This window comes from Lethenteron reissneri, chromosome 26, assembly GCF_015708825.2.
Source record: "Lethenteron reissneri isolate LAM-NWPU_2019-01 chromosome 26, ASM1570882v1, whole genome shotgun sequence".
NCBI classification, from domain to species: Eukaryota; Metazoa; Chordata; class Hyperoartia; order Petromyzontiformes; family Petromyzontidae; genus Lethenteron; species Lethenteron reissneri.
The window spans coordinates 15357367-15377280 of NC_083804.1; the positions used below are offsets into that span (position 1 = coordinate 15357367).

Below are 19914 nucleotides of genomic sequence, written 5' to 3' on the forward strand. Positions count from 1 at the left end.
TCGAAACGTCGTGATTTATTTTATTTTATACCTACGTGATTTTACCGAAAGAACCAAAGAGTATGGATTCCTGCAGTCACGAAAGCTTCAAATCTACAACACCTGTTATGCATGATAGTCGCCTATCCAATCACTATCTTGCCTTATACATGCTTAGCTTCCGAAATCTAACGGGATCGGGTGCATTCCAATTGATTTGGTCATAAGCGTGCGTAGCTTGTACGATTTGTAAATTAGCATCGCAATTCCCTATGCGTCGCATAATATCTGGGAGATACAAGCCCAGCATCATGAACAATTTACAATGACAATTCATGAGGTCTGATCCTGCTTGCCAACACGCAATCTTTTTCCAGAATTGTGACACTTGTCAACACACAAAATCTCATTCAACTGCCAAGGATTGTAGAAAATGTGCTGTCTTAACCTTGGTTTATTGTTGTAATAAATAACAAAAAATCAAATACCTTGTTGGTTCATCAACCTATCCAAATTCTGGAGCATTTGATTTAATGGCGAGTCGTGGCCTGGGTTTTACTTTCTGGGAGGCCACAACAATGCTGATGAAGACTCAACGTGTCTAATCTGGTCTTGGGGTTTAATGACTATATAAACTTTGCTGGGATATGTATATTGATCCAGACGACACCTACCAATAGATCTAAATGTTTTATCTTTGGTGGAAAAATACACCCTTGTGATTAAAACACAATAGGTTTCCATACAAATCCAAGCAAGGTAACATGCAATCTGATTACACAAGCCTGTTTTACGTTTCTTTAATTTGTCGCGGTTTCCCCCACTTTTTTCTCAATTGTACTATCGATACGATAGCATGAGACATATATTAAATTTGGAACTCTCGGAGAGACACGTGTTATAAAGAACACGGAACTAACATGTGGTATAAATTCAAGCGACATCTGATTACTCAAGGGCTCTCCACTCTCCGCACCCACCCTGCTACACGGAGTAATGTTGGTCGCAAACCGGATTTGTGCAAAAACTAAATATTTAGAGGGTTTTTTTTAGTCGTTGGTTACCAGGCTGAGATCATCAGCTCGCTATAATTGAGAATAATTGGCGGTTGCCTACCATAGAACCCATGATCTCAGCAGTGCCATCTCGATGCTGTGATCCCTGAGACACCGAGATGATTCCCTGGGCTTGATAAAAAACAATTCCTGCGGAGGGAACTGGTAGGAACGTTGGGTTGCTCGATCAATGGCCAGGGTCAACGGCGGTGTGGTGTATTCCGCAAATATGCCCGACTGTAAGGGTAAGGGCACCACGGGGTGACCAGCCCCTCCCCACCCAGCCCCACCCCTCCCACCCAGCCCCACCCCTCCCTCCACCCCCCACCCAGCCCCATCCTCCCCACCCAGCCCCTTTCCACCCTCCCCACCCAGCCCCTCCCCATCCTCCCCTCCCCACCCAGCCCAACCCCACCCAGCCCCACCCCACCCTCCCCTTCCCACCCACCCAGCCCCTCCCTCCCCACCCAGCCCCTCCCTGCACGACGGACAGACGGACACAATAATCCCCTGTGGGCTGGTGTAACCAGAGGTTCCTACCAGTAAAAATTTGATGTGCCAATACCAAGACATATACTGTATTAAGTGTATGTTCCGCCAGAGGGCGCAATGAGACATATGGCACCGTACTAACACATCCTCAACGTTGACCACTTACTATATATATTGGACTGTAACAACCTGTGTATACTGTTGACAGCCTGACTGCCGGTGTTGTGACAGTGTAAGCGGCTGGTGATGGTGTGTTTGACTGCGATGGTGTATGTATAAAATGTGTGTGATGATGATGTGTTGGTGATGGTCCCTGCCTGTGATGGTGTGCGTGTGAGAGTGATGGTGTGCGTGGTGGTGGTGATTATATCTGCCGGTGATGGTGTGCGTGTGACAGTGATGGTGGGGGTATTGGTGATGATCTCTGCCGGTGATGGTGTGAGAGTGATGGTGGGGTATTGGTGATGATCTCTGCCGGTGATGGTGTGAGGGTGATGGTGCGGGTATTGGTGATGATCTCTGCCGGTGATGGTGTCAGAGTGATGGTGCGGGTATTGGTGATGATCTCTGCTGTGATGGTGTGAAAGTGATGGTGGGGGTATTGGTGATGATCTCTGCTGTGATGGTGTGAAAGTGGTGGTGGGGGTATTGGTGATGATCTCTGCCTGTGATGGTGTGAAAGTGATGGTGGGGGTATTGATGATGATCTCTGCCGGTGATGGTGTGAGAGTGATGGTGCGGGTGTATTGGTGATGATCTCTGCCTGTGATGGTGTGAGAGTGATGGTGGGTGTATTGGTGATGATCTCTGCCTGTGATGGTGTGAAAGTGATGGTGGGGGTATTGGTGATGATCTCTGCTGTGATGGTGTGAAAGTGATGGTGGGGGTATTGGTGATGATCTCTGCCGGTGATGGTGTGAGAGTGACGGTGCGGGTATTGGTGATAATCTCTGCCGGTGATGGCGTGAGAGTGATGGTGGGTGTATTGGTGATGATCTCTGCTGTGATGGTGTGAAAGTGATGGTAGGGGTATTGGTGATGATCTCTGCCTGTGATGGTGTGAAAGTGATGGTGGGGGTATTGGTGATGGTCCCTGCCTGTGATGGCGTGTGCCGTTGATAATGTGCCCACATGTGATGGTGCGGTGAGTGTTCTTACAACGCCTCAGAAGCTTAGGCCATTATAATAACAGCTTTTTAGCCTTAGCTGATGGTGCAGCTGATTTTTTTGGCTGAAATGTTTCTACGCCACAATGTTTACCACTCGTGCCAGGCTAGGTGCACTTTGACCAAAGTGACGTGGCAAAAGCATACAAGAATCCCCCGTATAGCCTGAACAGATTGTTGGGGCAAGTGCTGTTAAGCGAGTATCACCTACGAAGGCCACTGCTACTGGCACTGTGGCACACGAGGGGGTAGATGGCCAGCACCAAGCCCGGCCGCCTTTGTCTCCCCAGTGGCGATGCTCACTACACACCTCACCAGGTGCTCATTTGAGGCTGAGTCCGCGAGCGGGAATCGAACCCGGCTCGTCGGTGTCTGTAGCGCTGCGCGCTGACCGCTACAACCACCGCTCCCCGCAAACGCGCACAGACACAGACCCAGTCACGCACAGGCAGACCCCATCATCATCCATCAGCGGCTCAGCCTCCTCCTCACAGCCTCCCCCCACCACCACCACCACCCCACCGCCTATCCTGGGTCCCGACCTCTCACGGACAAAATCAAGATCAATTGCGGCAATAAAAGCCGGGCGGGCGACGCTCGTAACTCGCGGGCGGGGAAACGTTTTTTTTCTTTAGCGGGGAAACAAAACCCCGACATTGGGATCGTGATCCCTATCGTCCCTCTCACACACACACACTGAACAATACTAATAACAACAAACAACAACACCAACAACAACGGTGATGTGCGTCTCACACACATCTCACGCATGAGGCGTGAGTCTCGAGGCACTTTGGTCCAGTCCTCACTGCTGGGACATCTGTGAAAAAAAATTAAAAAGAGCTTTGTAGCTCATCGGATTCATCCAGTGTAAATGAATATTCTGATTCTGAAAAAATATGCAGAATCTAAATATTCAAATATATGTTTGTGAAAAATAATATCATTCCGACTTGCTGTGCCCTTTCTCAGTGTAGCTCTCACGGCGCTGTAAAGCGATAGAATGGAGTTGAGGAAAAGGGAATCTTAGAGACATTATTGAGATTCCAATTACTCGCTCGACCCCATGCTAGATCCCGGGCACCACGGTAGTAAGATGTTAACAACCTCGCGTGGTATACAGGAGGTCGTGGGTTCGATCACGACCCTGACACCTGCTGTATGTGGAGTTTGCGGTGTCTCTTTCCCCGTAGTCGCGTGGATTTTTCTCCAGGTCCTCCGGTTTTCCCCTCCACATTTAGAACCCACGTGCGTTTAGAGCATTTGGCTGCTATACATTTCCACGTGATGATAAGCCACTTCGTTGAGCTATCATTTGTGATGGCCAGGTGGCTTCTGTGGGCCTTACCTGATAAAATAAAACATAGTTAATATAACGCGCCACAATGCCACAGCAGATTCTCACGCATTTCCCGTGCGCGAGAATTGCCCATCACATAATACTGTACACACATCTCGGCCAGGCTTCCCAAGAGTGTTTAGAACATGCAGAGGTTATAATTTCCGCTGGTTTCTCACGCAACCACGAATCAACCGCACTCAAACACTGCACACTCACGTATTGAAAACAAGTCGGCGATTTATTCTCGCTCTAAATTATCACGCGGTGCTTAGCGGCTCCCGTTTAAAGCCCTGAAGCCAGTTGTGGATGTCCACGTTCTTATGGCAGAGTTGAGTCTATCTATAGGACAACGGCTCTTGACTCCCACCCCACCCCCCTCAAAGTGGCACTAACTTTCTTCGACCCTCATGGGATGATGGGCTAATCATCGTATTACATGCATTTTGTGTTATTAACCAGTGCAAATTTATCAGAATTATTTTTGACTCGCTGATAGACTGGAATAAATAAGCATATCCAAGTCAGTGTATGACGTCTGGCCAATGCAACGACCAACGTTGACCCAACGTTTGCATTTTTACTGGGTAAATAATAAAATATTGGCTTTCCAGACCCACATTACTAAGCAGCATTTGTTCAATTAAACAAGCGAACGCTGGAGCGGTTCGACCTTCTCAGTCTCATCAGCAGAGTTAGGCTCGTTATTGGCAAGAGCACTCCGTATACAATACGCCATTATGAATAAAGCAATATACATCCCCATTGTGGTCCATAGTAATGCTTAACACAGTCAACATATTGTTTGGTTCTTTCGGTAAAGTCACGTATAAAGATAACTTTACCGAAAAAACCAAAGAATAATTCCTGCAGTCACGAAAGCTCCAAAATTAAGACAGTCAACATAGAATATTAGACCAACGTTCATCCGACGTCGCCCAACGGTTCCAACCACACGTCGTTGGCCCAACGTGGCATGTTTACTCGGTAATGAATTTGTGCATATTAGTAAAGCTGGTTACAGGCAGTCATGAAGTTACTAATTGAATCGTCATTTTAAAGTGCATGTTAAAGGCCTCTGTCCACTCCACCCATGACGAGTGACTGCCACATCCATCCGCTACGTTCCTCCGTCACGCCAAACACTCATTGATGGAGTTGGCCAAACATTCAAATTGGCCCTTGTGAAAACTATTCCTGAGACACCAATGTAGCTTTCTTGCATAAAGGTAATTGTTTTTATCTTACCGCAAAGCTCACTGCTTTTCCCATTCAACAAACCGCTTGTGTATTCAGTGTATGTAATATTGAGATGTCCTTGCGTCTAGATGCTTAATGAGTTAAAATTGTGTCATATCTTGCATTGACATTAACTCCATGAGCCTTGAGAATTAACATCGGCTCCTACAGAATATCTCCATTGCACTCTGGGTTGGAATCTTGGGGATTCAAAGTGACTCCTTAGAATATTGGGTACGTCAGTCTGGCTGTCCGAGCCTCAAGGTTTAATAGGCCGAATTAAGCCGACACATTCTGGTGGTTCCATGTGTCCCCGTGAGCCGAAGTTTTAACAATGACCCAAGGATCATACGTGGTTTAATCCACTTGTATACACCTCATAAATTAACTATGAAACATAACATATTCAGGTTTTTTTTGCTTGTGCTGTATCATTTATACAATAATGCAATGTATTCATTAATTTATCTCGGAGAGCCTCACAGTCTCAAGGGATAGAATATCGGAGTGGTGGAATGAGTACCAGAAGAAAACCCACCACGATGAGAGGAAGGTAAAAAACACTTAAAGATTCGCACAGATGGTTTCATAAATCTACTTCCTGTATTGTGATCTCGTGGTGTTTCGGACTTTCACAAATGTTAGTGAGCCACTGACCAGCCCTTGCCTCCAAAGCACTGGCTAAGAACCGTGTCATGATGTTATGCATCTTGTCGGGCATGCTTTAGTTTAGCTTCGTGAGCCTTGGGCACTTCCCCAGAATCCTGAGCCTCCTGTTATATTTGCCCTGGTGGACCAGGATGGAATTTTGGACGGGGGTTTCTGCGTAATGCCTTGCGGTGTAAATATGTTTGACCGCAGCGCGTGGCGGCTTCAGTGAGGCATGAGGAACAACTGGTGAGAGACCATCAGGGCAGAGAGCGCGGAGAGTGGGGAGAGAGCGGGGGAGAGGCAACAGAGAGGAGAGAGAGAGGAATATGACAGAGAGAGAGAGAGATAGGCGTTAGAGGGAGAGAGAAGGGAAGGGAGTGGAGCTAGATATAGATTTTTAGAGAGGGAGAGGGCTTACAGGGAGGGATGTAGAGTGGTAGACAGAGAGGACGAGAGATGCAGGGAGGAGAAACTGAGCAGAGGCAGACAGCGGGAGGGAGATATTGAAAGGGATGGAGATAGGCGACCTAGCGATGGGGAGGATACTATAGAGAGAAAGAGAGAGGCAGGGTGGGAGAAAGAAAGAAACAAGGATGGGAGAGAGATAAGGCGGAGAAGAGGGAATCGGCGCTGGGTAAGAGGCAGAGAGGAGGGACGGAGACGGTGGGGGAGTGGGGAGAGGAGAGGGGAGCTCGTTCCACGTGGCTGGGTCCGTCTCGCCACATCAATCCGACACGACCCATGCCCGCGGCCCACAACGCGTGCCTTTTACTCTCCGCCTTCCCCCTCCCCCGACTCGTCTTCTCTTCCTCCTCATTATCATGTGTCTGTCTGTGATCTATGTGCGTGTGGCTGCGTGTGGTGTGTGTGGGGAGCGGTAGTGTAGCGGTTCGTGCGCTGCGCGACGAACCCGGCGATCCGAGTTCGATTCTCACTCATGGCCAACTTTGGTAACAGCGATTAGCTGATACGGTCCTGCCGCCCCCCCCCCCTAGATCGACTCAACCTCAAATGAGTACCTGGTACGATGTGTAAACCATTGCCACTAGGGAGACAAAGGCGGCCGGGCGTGGTGTTGGCCACCCACCCCCCTCGTGTGCCGTTGCGGGCCTTCAAAGGTGCTCTCTAACAGCACTTGCCCCAACAGTCTTAACGCTAAAGTCACGTAGAAGGGAAATAATAAAGTACATAAAATATAAAACGATAAAAAAATGTGTTTATTAATTATTGTTAATACATTTTGTTATTGTTTTATATTTTTTATTTTATTTTATTATTTCCATTCTACGTGACTTTACTGAAAGAACCAAGAATATGAATCCCTGCAGTCACGAAAGCTTGAAATAAAAAGTCTTAAGGCTTTATATGTATGCATGCGAGTGACCTCTTGTGTCGTTGTGTTTGCACGTGTGTGTGTGAATACGTGCGTGGTATATAGACTGTATACTATACGTGTGGTGTATTTTATGTGCGTGTGTGTGTTTGCACGCGTGTGTGTGTGAATACGTGCGTGGTATATAGACTGTATACTATACGTGTGGTGTATTGTGCGTGTGTGTTTGCAGCGTGTCGACTCAGCGTCTCCACGCCGCCACTGGTGGTGTGAAGACGATCACCTCCCAGCCGTCAGTCAGAGGCAGCCTTAATAGGTGCTCGCTAACAAGTAGGAAGCATGTAGGAGCTGGGAGAGTTGCTATTTGTAGTTTTTTTTTTGGGGGGGTGGTCCCAAGGCGACCTTCGTTCACGTCCACGCTTGCTCTCTCGTCCCCTCTCCCCCCTCCCCTACTGCCCACCCCCAGCCACGGATTAGGGGCCCTAAAGCGGGGCACCAACATATTTATACCAGGATATGGATGCACTTAGCTTGGCACCAAGCTAGCCGTGCCGTGGTGCTGCTGCTGCTACTTCTCTCTCTCTCTCTCTCCCACAGACATCTCACATTGTCACATCAAAGACAAATATCCTCCCCGTATAGCCTGAACATACTGTTGGGTGTTGGGGAAAGTGCTGTTAGCGAATAGCTATGAAGGTCCGCACGGCACACGCCTTTGTGGTGATGTTTACACAGCGCACCAGGTACTCGTTTGAGATTGAGTCGACCTCGAGGAGGCTGTGAACTTGGCTCGACAGATTCGAAGCGCAGCGCGCTAACCGCTCCACTACCAATCCCCACATTGTCGCATCTCACAACCCTCACCGCCACACCCAACTCACACCTCTCTCACCGCGACATCTTTCTCGCTCTCTCCTCTCTCACGCTTACACATATCTCTCTCTGAAACACATCTCCCAGAGATACTTCGCCTCGCGCGCTCACGCCTCTCCCACACTCACACACCCACACCGCCTCTCCCACACCCACTACACCCACACCGCCTCTCCCACACTCACACACCCACACACCCACACACCCACACACTCACACACCCACACCGTCACTCACACACTCACACACCCACACCGCCTCTCCCGCACTCACACACCCACACACCCACACACTCACACACTCACACCGCCTCTCCCACACTCACACACCGCCTCTCCCGCACTCACACACCAACTCCGCCTCTCCCACTCTCACACCGCCTCTCCCGCACTCACACATCCACACCGTCACTCACACACCCACACACTCTCACACTCTCACACTCACACACCCACACACCCACACTCACACACGCACACACCCACACACTCTCACACTCACACACTCACACACTCACACACCCACACTCACACACGCACACCGCCTCTCCCGCACTCACACATCCACACCGTCACTCACACACCCACACACTCTTACACTCACACACTCACACACTCACACACCCACACACCCACACTCACACACGCACACCGCCTCTCCCGCTACTCACACATCCACATCGTCACTCACACACCCACACACTCACACACTCACATACCCACACACTCACACACACACCGCCTCTCCCGCACTCACACACCCACACCGCCTCTCCCGCACCCACACCGCCTCTCTCGCACCGCGGTGGCGAGATGTTAACTACCTCGCCGGGTATGCAGGAGGTCGTGAATTCGATCCCGATCCTGGCGCCTGTTGTGATATTTCGAGTGTGTGTGTCCCTCTCCCCGTGGCCGCGTGGATTTTTCTTCGGGTCCTCCGTTTTTTTCGTCCCTATTTAGAATCAACGTGCGTTTCGAGTATTTAGCTCTTATACATTGTTTCACGTGATGATAAGCCACGTCGTTGTGCAATCATTTCTGACCAGGTGGCTTTCTGACAAAGAGCTATATAGATAATTTGACATTACCTGGTCAAAAAAAAAAGTTATTATAGTCTTACTATAACGCCGATGCATATCTCTCACACATCTCCGTCTGATCCCTCCTGCACACCTCACATCGTTATCACTCCATCACCACCTCTCTCTGTCCCTCTCATTCGGGGTGGGCAATTGTGGCGGCCATCCAAGAACGCAAAGCCGTTTCAGGGGCGGCCAAGAATGCTACAGTCCTTAGCTCGCGTTAGGGAGGCGACGTACGGCATGCGTATGACAGGCAGCGCACACACACGGTGGCGATATGTTAACTACATCGCCTGGTATACAGGAGGTCGTCGTGGGTTCGCTCCGACCTTGACGCCTGCTGTATATTTGGAGTTTGCGTGTCTCTCTCCCCGCGGTCGCGTGGATTCTTCTCCGGGTCCTCCGGTTTGTCCTTCCACATTTATAATTATCAACGTGCGTTTATGGTATTTGGCTGATATAAATTTCCACGTGATAAGCCACTTCGTTGAACTGCTATTTGTGGCCAGGTAACTTCTAAAAAAATAGCTATATAGCTAAATGGGCCTTATCTGGTAAAATAAAAATGGTATGATTTATAACAAGTTTATAACACACACACACTGAGTCGCGAATGTCAAAGCAACTTTCAGCACTCGCTCAATTCTTGTTTGCCGCCAATCTACGCTGGTACTGCGGAGCCTATAATAAAACGTGCATACCAGGCATGGGGCAGAGCCGGATCTCGAAACTTCTCGGGCGGGGAGGTGACCATTGCCCTCCCCCACCCCATCCTGGATCCACCACTGGGCATGGCCATACTTTGGTTCTTCAAATGCGTGCTTAGACAATTCCCAAAGTTGTGGGTGGGAAGGGACATCCCGAGGTATGAACAAGACGCAAAATCCGCCGGACACCCTCATCACACAAAATAGACTGGAGACCAAGAGCGGTTACAGCAGCGTGTTCAAGTAGACACAAGTACAGGCAGTCATCGACTTACGAACTCCCGACTTACAAACACCAGCACTTACGAACCAGCTTCCATAAAAACTCGATTCTTTTTTTTTACATTGACTGAAAACGCGTACTCGCACTTGCAAACTGAACCGCGGAACTATTTTGTTCAGCTGAGCGATCCTCCGCGAGATGTAATGAGTCAGCCTCGTGCTGGGCGTGAGTGTGTGTGTGTGGTAATTTAAATACAGTACATTATTGTGTCCCGACTTACAAACCGTTCGACTTACGAACGGGTCTCGGCAACGAATTATGTTCGTACGTCGACGACTGCCCTAGGGGTTTTTGACTGGCTTGGCCTCACGTATTATCGAAACGTAGATAGGCGACGTTTCAGTCAATGACCCATCTTCACAGAACATAGAGAGGCCAGAGAAGTATGCTATGTTCTTTGAAGAAGAGTCATTGCCTAAAACATCACATTATATACTCTTTATTTTTAGGCCACAATATTATTGACGAAGATAGTTTTTTTTACTTGTTATGTTTGCTTGTGCACCACTGCCAACACAGCAGCAGTATTACCAGATACTTCAAAGACATCGGTGTTTAGATACAAAAAAAATTACACCAGTTTTCAGCACTTGCGTTATTTCCCCTGATGGTTCCGAGTTGGTGCCGGATGGATTTCACGTTCTATTAATTGGTCTCTGTCTCACACCCAAACCCTGGGGTCACTACATGCCCCGTGAGCTGCTTCACAGCTACGCAGCGACACCACAAAAAGAGCAATCAATGGCCTGCGCTTTAATTCCAAAGTCGGTCGTCGTGCTCATAACAAATCTTGCCGCCTATAAACGCGGTGGAAAATTACGAAGGCGATAACTGAACACTCGGTTACATTCCAGCAGGATAACAAAGTATAATATAATGCGACAAACTTCATCGCTGCGAGCTCCAAAACGGGTGAGCGAATCATAAGTGAAATGGGGGGTTGGAGAGAAGATAAGAGGCCAGGAGGTGGCGATTGTGCTAGGCCATCGTGGTTCGAGATCATGTTGCAATGCTCTGTGTGTTGAACTTCTTTCGCACCGTACGTAGCCAAACGTGCTAATCAAAGGTGCGGGGAAGGACAACAAATTGGCTAAAGTGTTTCGCCACCTGACGATGATCTCAATTAGAGATGGTTTTCAGATGTTAAAACAAATATTGATTTCGAGATTTTTGTTTAAGGTCAATGTTGGATAACAACAACATGAATTGGACCGTCAGATGTTTGGATCACAATGTTAACACGTGACCTGGCTTCGCACGAGAAAAGTAATGTCGACCGATGTCACGTGACGTGAAGTTGTGGCAAACTTTCTCATCAAACCAAAATATTCCGAAAAAGAAAAAAAATCCGCATCATCTGAAAAATGTCATATTAAGGCACAGTTTAGCGATTTTTTTCACATGCGTAAAAAAATGCTAACAACCCTAATCTCCATCACTCGAGCCAAACGTGGCTTTTCCCCATTTCTCAACCTCATTCTCTCCGAAGTTTTCAGCGACGTGAGCACTCCACCAACATGCGGTCACACGAATCCCAACATTTTGCCCACAACCACCACCCACACCCCCACATCCCGCGTGCCCCACGTCCCCACTCGACGATCCCTGTAAGGGGGGGGGGTCCCCCTGGGGGGGGGGGTCCCCCTACAGAGCGATTCCGTCACTTGGCGTCGATCGCTGGAGCGGGGTTTCAACCGCTCGCGTCGAGGGAAACACAACCGTGCATATAAAATACAACAACAAAAAACAACGATTCCAGCTCAGGCTCCACCTATCGATTAATCGTGCAATCGACGCAGGCTTGTTTGGCAGGCAATTAGTCGCTTAAGGTGGTGCGTGCAAATGTGATTGAGTATTTGGCATCTTAAACGCATTGAGTATGCGTTTTAGAGTATTTGGCTGCTAAACATTTCCGCGCGATAAGCCGCTTCGTTGAGCTATCGTCTGTGGCCAGGTTGCTTAGTGGGCCTTACCTGGTATAATAAAAAATATTTTAGTTTAAGTTTATAGATTGCATTTAAACGATTAGGGTAGATGCCGTGGAGTTTGTGATTCGCAAGGATAGAGCAAGCGGAATTTGCCGGAGCAGAGTAACGATTCTAACATTGAGGTTTGTTTTCTCGTCCCGTTTAACTTCTCTCGCTTGCTGCTTCTGTCAAATGCATTGTCTCATTTGCATATACAGTCATTTGAATACATTGTAAATGATACTCAATGGCACAATCTAATGCGTGCACCAACAGCGTAAGAATCGCTTTCAGTCGATGATTCGATTAATCAATATTCGCCTTGCAAAGTAGTTTACACTGTGAGCTCAACTTTCATCCTCGTGAGACAAGGGTTCTGTGTGGGATGAGACGAGCTTTCTGTAATGAATGGGATGAGGGTTCTGTATTGCACAAAATGTAGATGTATCTTATCAGACAAGGAGATGAGAACAGGGTTTTGTATGGGCTTTAGATGAGGATGTTGTATGTAGTAGGACGTGACAAGGATTATGTATAGGATTCGAAAAAGGCGCAATATGGGATGAGGGCTCGATAATTGGATGACACTAAGATTCTGTATAAGAGACGAGGCTTCTATATGGGATGAGAAAATGCTTCTCTATGGGATGGTGGGATGTAGTTTATAATTTTCATAACCCCTTTTCAACAATAAACGGATTCTCAAGGGCTCTACATTGGATGTGTTAGGGGTTCTATATGGGACGAGACTCGTTTTCTCGACTTCAGAATTAATCTCAAAGCCGTCGATCCGCCTGTTAAAAGTCGACTTCAAACGACGACGAACCCTGCTCTATACCCCCGGCAAAACGGCGATTCCTCCATCACCGCGTGCGCGTTGTCGTCTTCCTGTCGGTGACAACGTTGCGTCGAACCGCGCGACTATTGCTCGGGCACTTCGTCCGAGTCGTGGCAGCTCTCCCAGGGGTTACGCGGAATCCTGGGCAGAGAAATGAGCACCAGCGCCACCCCGGAGACGAAGAGGATGGTGGCGGCCGCCAGGGCGCAGCCGAAGGACCACGAGAAGGTGACCGCTTCCCACATGGTCGCGTGGCTGTCGATCATGCGGTTCACCGACTGACGCATCACCTCCACCGACACCACCACGCACAGGCCTGCACGCGCGGCAGACGTCGTAAGAGGCGTAGCAGCTCGATGTTATGGAATCTAGGGCAAGGTGCCATCTTCCTGTCCTCCCTCCAGCACCGCACCACAAAACATGTGAGCCACCAGCTGCTGCTGCTTGCCACTTTACCCCACTATACGGCCACACATCTTGGCGGTGCCCACAGCCCCTTTCCACACCCCGCCAACCCCCTGGGAGGGCGTCTGGGACAGCCGCCACGCCACCCTGTCTCGCTCCGCATTTGCTACAGCACTGGGCGTCGAGCCCAAAAGGAAAAACAATTCTCGGTGAATTCTCTTTCGTGTGCGATGCTTCTCGTGCACGGAAAGAAAACCCCACGTAATTGTTCTGCATGACACTTCGAAGCCATGCTGAGCGAGGAAGCTTGCACACATGTATCCTTCCGTTCTAAGCATGGGACGTTGTTGGTTCAACAACGGTTCCAAGCACATGTCAGCGATGGCCCAACGTTGCCATGTTTACTGGGTTGTTATTTCCACCGCGCAGAATTGCTTTTAGATTAGCCAGAGGTCTCTAGGTAGTGTGTGGGGGTACCCACACTTTGTCCCACCACGCGCGATCTTACGATCGCCTGCGGCGCGTCCATTTACACCGCTGCTTGAACAGAGGCAGTTACGGGAGATTTAAGAAACTCGCCACCATTGTTTGTACTGCCGTGCCGGGAGGTGGAATCGAACCGGTGATCTCTGGGTGGCAAGTCCAGTGCGCTGCGAACCATTCCACCACTGTGGCACATCCCGCGGTTTCTCACTTAAAATGTTTTATTATGGAGAGACATTTCTATACGTGTGGAAAAGCGGTCACCGACTTTTTTTCTGCCATATTTTCCACGCAGTGGCTAGTAATTTTTTGTTTGTTATCTATCATACATAGCTCATTTTCAATACCATATGCCCCTTGTTCCTTCCGGGCAAAACGAGCCCTAACTCGACTCTCTAAGAGCAAAGTTACTCGAGTAGGCGCTGCCACTGACTGACTGACAGATGGACGGAAAAACGAGGTGCGTTTGTGTATTATCTGAACCTGTCATGGGCCTCCCCTAGGTCGACTCAGCCTCAAGTGAGTACTTGGCACGGTTTGTAAAAGCATCGCCACTCGGGAGACAAAGGCGGCCGGGCGTGGCTCCTGGCCACCCACCCCCTCGTGTGACGTGTTGGCCTTCATCGATGCTACTCGCTAACAGCACTTGCCCCAAGAGTCTGTTAAGGCTATCGGGGGGATCTTTGTGTTTTGCGTGTACGTGCGTGTACGTGTGTGTACATGTGTGTGTATGTGTGTACGTGTGTGTACGTGTGTGTGTGTATGTGTACGTGCGTGTACGTGTGCGTGTGTGTACGTACCAGCGCAGAGGCACAAGAGGCCAGCAGGTCGCATCATGTAGGTGCGGTTCTTCCTGAGCCCCGCGCCCACGCACACCGCGCCCAGGATCATCAGCACGAAGCTCAGGAGGCCAATCACCGCCGCTGAGATACTGTACTCTGCGGGTTGCAGAGAGGGCGTTAGGGGGCACGTTGGGTGGTCACGGCGAGAGATAGGGCGGGGGTGGAGGATCAGGGCATGGGTCATGGGATGGGTTAAGGCAATGGGTCATTGGAATGGGTCAGAGCCATGGAGGATCGTGGCATAAGGTCAGGGCATAGGGTTATGAGATGGGTTAGGGCATGGGTTGGGATAATGGGATATGGCAGGGGTTGTTAAGGGATAGGATATGGAGATTCAGAGGGATCACACAGGGTTTAAGCTCTGAGGGGTCACTGGGGAGCGGGGAAAGAGGAGACCACGTGGGCCAGAAGGCATGGAGTTCAGCTTCGAGGGGTCACAGGGGCGCGTGGTGAGACGTGGGGTCGCGGATTTCGAGTGATGGCGCGGGGCTGTTTTTTTTCTCTCACAGAGCCTGGCATCTTCACCTTTCTGCGTGGCGACCTCAAAGTCATCTCCGGCTCCCAATTTAAAGTGCTTGAAGAAGGCGCATTTGATCTCTACAGAGAGGGAGTGGGCAGCGAGGCAGATGGATAGACAGTTTGTAGATAAGGACACGCATTATGATACAGATAATACAACAGACAACCGGACGAACAGACAAGCAAACATAAGACACAAAAGACAAACATACCAAACATACAGACGACAGACAGTCAATGAGACAAATATACGGTCAGGCAGCCAGCCAGGCAGAGACAGAGAGACACACGAATGATAAACAGACAGACAGACAGGCGGACAGGCTGATTGACCGACAGACGGACAAATACGTCAGATAAATAATAAGACCGACACACGAATCAAACGACTGACAGACAGCCGATTAGACACACACGAAGCGCTGTCGGTGGACTTTAGAACGCACAAATGACAACGAGGAAAGCCTCGCTCGCATCTCGCCCCAGGCTCTTGTCGCCGTAACAAATTCCCTTTTCCCAGCTTCGCTTCTCATCGCCACATTCCTCGCATTTCCTCGCTGCGCAGAGCGAGCGTTTCCTACGCGGTGTTTGTGTTCAATGCTTAGACCCTAATCGGTAGCGACGGTGGGAGGGTCGGGGGCGGAGAGGTGGGAGTGGAGGAAGGCTGCCCTTTATCAGCCCATTCATCGGTTTCGATGAAGGTGCTGATAAATGGAAGCTGAGTTAAGTCGGAGCAGCTGAATGAGGAGGAGGAGGAGACGATGATGATGATACGATGATGGTGATGGAGTTGAAGGACCTGGAGGAGTTGGAGGAGATGTGGACGGGCGGCACCACCACCTGTCAACCCGCTTTTGGCCGTTCCCAGGTCCCCTCGTGCGCCCCGTGCCCATCCCTCTCCACCCCCCTCGTCCCCTCTCGCCCCCCGCGCTAATTTTACCCCGAGCTCGACTCAGCTGTTGCCGTCCATCGGGCCCGTTTCACGCGAGCGAGGCCGATTTCTGTAGCCCACCCCGTGTCTGCCGCCTTAGCGACGTGCGGGGTTGAAACGGTGGTACTTTGAAAGGGTGGCACCATCACTGTCATCACCATTAATCACCACCATCGTGGTAATAATCAAAATAAGTAGTTTGCAATAATCATCACCGGGGTTTAATTGTCTCACTTGTGCTGCTATAGAGGCCTGGAGTAAGGATTGTCACTCGAGTACAAGGTACGCATACTCATATTGATGCGACATTATTCCACTCTTACACTCCTATAATCCTATGAGGACAAAACACATCTATAGTGAAGGCAAAATAAGCTGCGATGGATGCGGCTGAAATTCAGCACTGAACATAATAATCAGTTGTCGAACACTGTCATCATTCCCTTCGTCGTCATCATCCCGCGGAGTCAATGAACAACTGAGCACCGTCTGATTGGTGTTGGGACGGGAACAGCTGGTGCCGCACCCATGGCATGCGCATGGGTGTGTGTGGGCCCCGTCATAGCAATGTGGCGTTGGAATCGGCAGCTGGAGGGGCACAGCTGAAGCTGAGCATTGCCACATCGCGCGTTTGAGCGGTTAATGTCGGCTCACCATGTGATGATGATGACGGAGGTTGTTGATGATCATGGTCAGTATAAACATGATGGTGATGGTGGTGAATAGATGGTGGGTTGATGGCGGTGGTGAATAGATGGATGATGATGATGGTGAATCGATGGATGATGATGGTGAATAGATGGATGATTTTGATGGTGGTGGTGAATAGATGGATGATGGTTAATCGATGGACAATTTTGATGGTGGTGAATAGATGGATGATGGTGGTGGTGAATGTATAGATGATGGTGTTGGCGAACAGATGTAGGATGATGGTAGTGAATAGATGGATGATAATAAATACGTGTAAGCATCGTTTCTGCCTGGTGTTATTGTGGTTTCTGTTATTATGTATAATTTTATTGTCTGTGACTCAGCTGATTTGGCTAACGCTCGTTGCGCCAAATTAAGACGTCCCAACGACACGAGGGCGAGAGCGCCGGTCGGCAAGAGGGTTAACGGATGAGATAAGGGCTCTATGAAATTGTATGAGCCAAGGGTTTCGTATGTGATGAGACCTATGTTATATATGGCATGAGGCAAGGTTTCTGTCCTGGGTGAGGGGAGGGTTCTGTATGGGATGACCCGAGAGTTCCATATGACATGGCTAGATATTCGTTACAAATCGCAGAATCCCTTTCCACTGCAAGCCATTTTTTTTGTATATAACAAAAAGTAATCCGACAGTATCCATTTTTATGAAATAACGGCAGTGAAGTTCCTGGTGTGTAGTATTTGTTTACAGATGTTCAGTCGATTTGCTCCATTTGCCTGCATCTTGCACTGAGGGCTGAGCGACCCCTTGATGCAACACGCCTTTGAAACTCTACACGCGGCCCAATTCATCACAACAGGATCATGCTGCTCCTGATGCGTATGATGACAGGAGGATTCCTTGTGCGTGGGTTGAAGTGTCTAGCCACACTCTCACCACTCAACCGAGAGTGGAGGCGCCACTCATGCCCCACTGGTTAGTCACGAGCCAGTGGGGGATATTCCACATTACTATGGCGGGGGTCATTCTCCCCATGGGCGACCAATATTAGCTTGCACATTGCAACTCCTCGCTTTATCTCCCAAAGAAGGATGATGATGATGATAATTTGAACTTGACAGTTTCCGATTGTGAGTCAAGTTGCTTTAGCCACGGTGTCACTCGAGGTAATCAGCCATGATCTATCCACTGCTAGGTGAAGAATTTGCCAAGGCGTAACTATCTTTCATGGTTTCACGAGGCTGATTTCATCGCTCCATCTTCGAGGTGGAGACATCTTCTCGGATGCGTTCCCTCCTTCGGCTGCAATCCCGTTGTTAGTCTCGACCACAGATAAATATCGGATAATAATCATAATTACAGCAGTGTTATGTGTTTTGACGTATCGGCGGTACACCGGTGCAGCGTAACACAAACGGGCCTCATAAAAGTCTCGGATAACATTTTTAATCAGCTAATTCACCCTGTCGCCAAGTTTATTCACTCTCCTGAGACTTGCAACAACAAAAAGGGTCAATAATGACCGTTGAATTGGGTCCTTTGAATCGAGGAACCGTCCGACCAAGTGTTTGGCATCAGTCAAATCTGCCTTTGGAACACGAAGCCAGCCAATCGCCATCAGGCTGGGTGCTGCTATACGGCAACATACTGTGAAGCATTGTGATCAGCTGCTCATAAAACATTAGTTTTCCGACTGCTTCGTACATCACGAGAACTGAGTTTGACCGCACCACCACCACCCTGCAATATTTTCTGACCGGGGTTGCGAATCGTGGGAAAAGAAAAAAATTATTGCGAAAAATTTGGCTTTTTTATTTATTTATAAATACCGTGCACCACCGGTGTACCACCAATACGTTCATTTACCTCGGACTCTTTATCAAGAGGGTCCTAGCCTGCATTTGGGATCTTTGCCTAAGTCCATTCTAAAGAGAAAAAAATATGAACTTTTGATTGCCGTGGAAAGAAACGGAAAACCGGAGAACACCACACACAGCACGCGCATCGACGAGCGGAAACACTCAAACGTCCGCGCAGACGGGTCCACGAACCCACTTGCTGTACCGCCATCTCCTGGCGGCCCTCCGCAGTCCAGCGGGATGGAAGGTTTGAGAGATCCGCCAACCTCACCACCGCTGCTGCTGCTGTTGTTGCGGCAATTCAACGTAACTAGACTCAGGTCGACTCCACTGCGTTCAACTCGACTCAGATGAATTCAGTGAAACTCTTATCAACCACTCGATCGTACTCCATTCAATTCTGTTCATTTCGACTCCGTTTAACGCAACTCCACTCAATTCAACTCAACTCCATTCAACTCTGCTCCACTTAACTCAACTGTACTCAATTCAACTTCATTCACCTTTGCTCAACTCGACTCCATTCAACTCGACTCAACTCCATTCAACTCAACTTCACTCGATTCAACTCAATTCTGCTCAACTTTATTCAACTTCACTCAACTCAATTCAACTCAACACGATTCAACTCGACTCAACTCCATTCAACTCAACTCGACCCTATTCAACTCCATGCAACCCAACTTCATTCGATTCAACTCAATTCTGCTCAACTCCACTCAACCCCATTCAACTCCACTCAACCCCCATTCAATTCAACTCTTCCACACAACTCCTCGTACCGCTGGTGGGGAAGTGTGCTTTCCGACAGCCGCCGTCCTCCACCGCGGGGTCGCGGGCCGACTGCTGCCGGCACAGGCGCCACAGTCCGAGGTGCGCCGACTCGCACAGACTCGCGTTGGCCGTGCTCGCCGTGGCTTCCAGCACGGCCCAGTAGTTGGTGCTGATGGCCACCACCATGAGCGCGCAGCCAGCAAAAGCCAGGAACGCGGCCGCCTTTATCTTCCCTTCGCTGCCCTCCGACATCCTTGCGTTCGTCTGCCTCCCCCTGTGTAGCCTCTCTGTCGCCACCGGATCACGGTGGGGATTGTGTGATTGCGGCGGTGGTGGTGGTGGTGTTGGTGGTGGCTGCGCCGAAGTTCTGGGTGTGAAGTGAACTTGGATTTTGTGTTCGGGGGGAGGGGGATGATGAGAGGAGGGGGAAGGTATGGCCTCTG

General features: G+C 49.4%; 1 protein-coding gene across 1 annotated transcript; it reads right to left on the bottom strand.

Moving 5' to 3' along the window:
- Positions 1-10748: 10748 nt before the first annotated feature.
- Positions 10749-19874, bottom strand: CACNG1 (calcium voltage-gated channel auxiliary subunit gamma 1). The gene is made up of 4 exons (XM_061560896.1): positions 19480-19874; positions 15259-15330; positions 14692-14829; positions 10749-13319 (listed from the first exon to the last, which is right to left on the bottom strand). Exons 1-4 carry the CDS (start codon positions 19721-19723, stop codon positions 13087-13089), a joined length of 687 nt encoding a protein of 228 aa, XP_061416880.1. The 5' UTR covers positions 19724-19874; the 3' UTR covers positions 10749-13086.
- Between the last annotated feature and the right edge of the window lie 40 nt (positions 19875-19914).

Excerpts from the sequence above, each read along its gene's own strand:
- CACNG1 (XM_061560896.1), bottom strand. The coding sequence starts at position 19,723 with ATGTCGGAGGGCAGCGAAGGGAAGATAAAGGCGGCCGCGTTCCTGGCT. Across the intron at positions 15,331-19,479 it reads AGCACACTTCCCCACCAGCG|AGATCAAATGCGCCTTCTTC; the intron begins GTACGAGGAGTT and ends CCCTCTCTGTAG. Across the intron at positions 13,320-14,691 it reads CCTCTTGTGCCTCTGCGCTG|GCCTGTGCGTGGTGGTGTCG; the intron begins GTACGTACACAC and ends CCGCGCGTGCAG.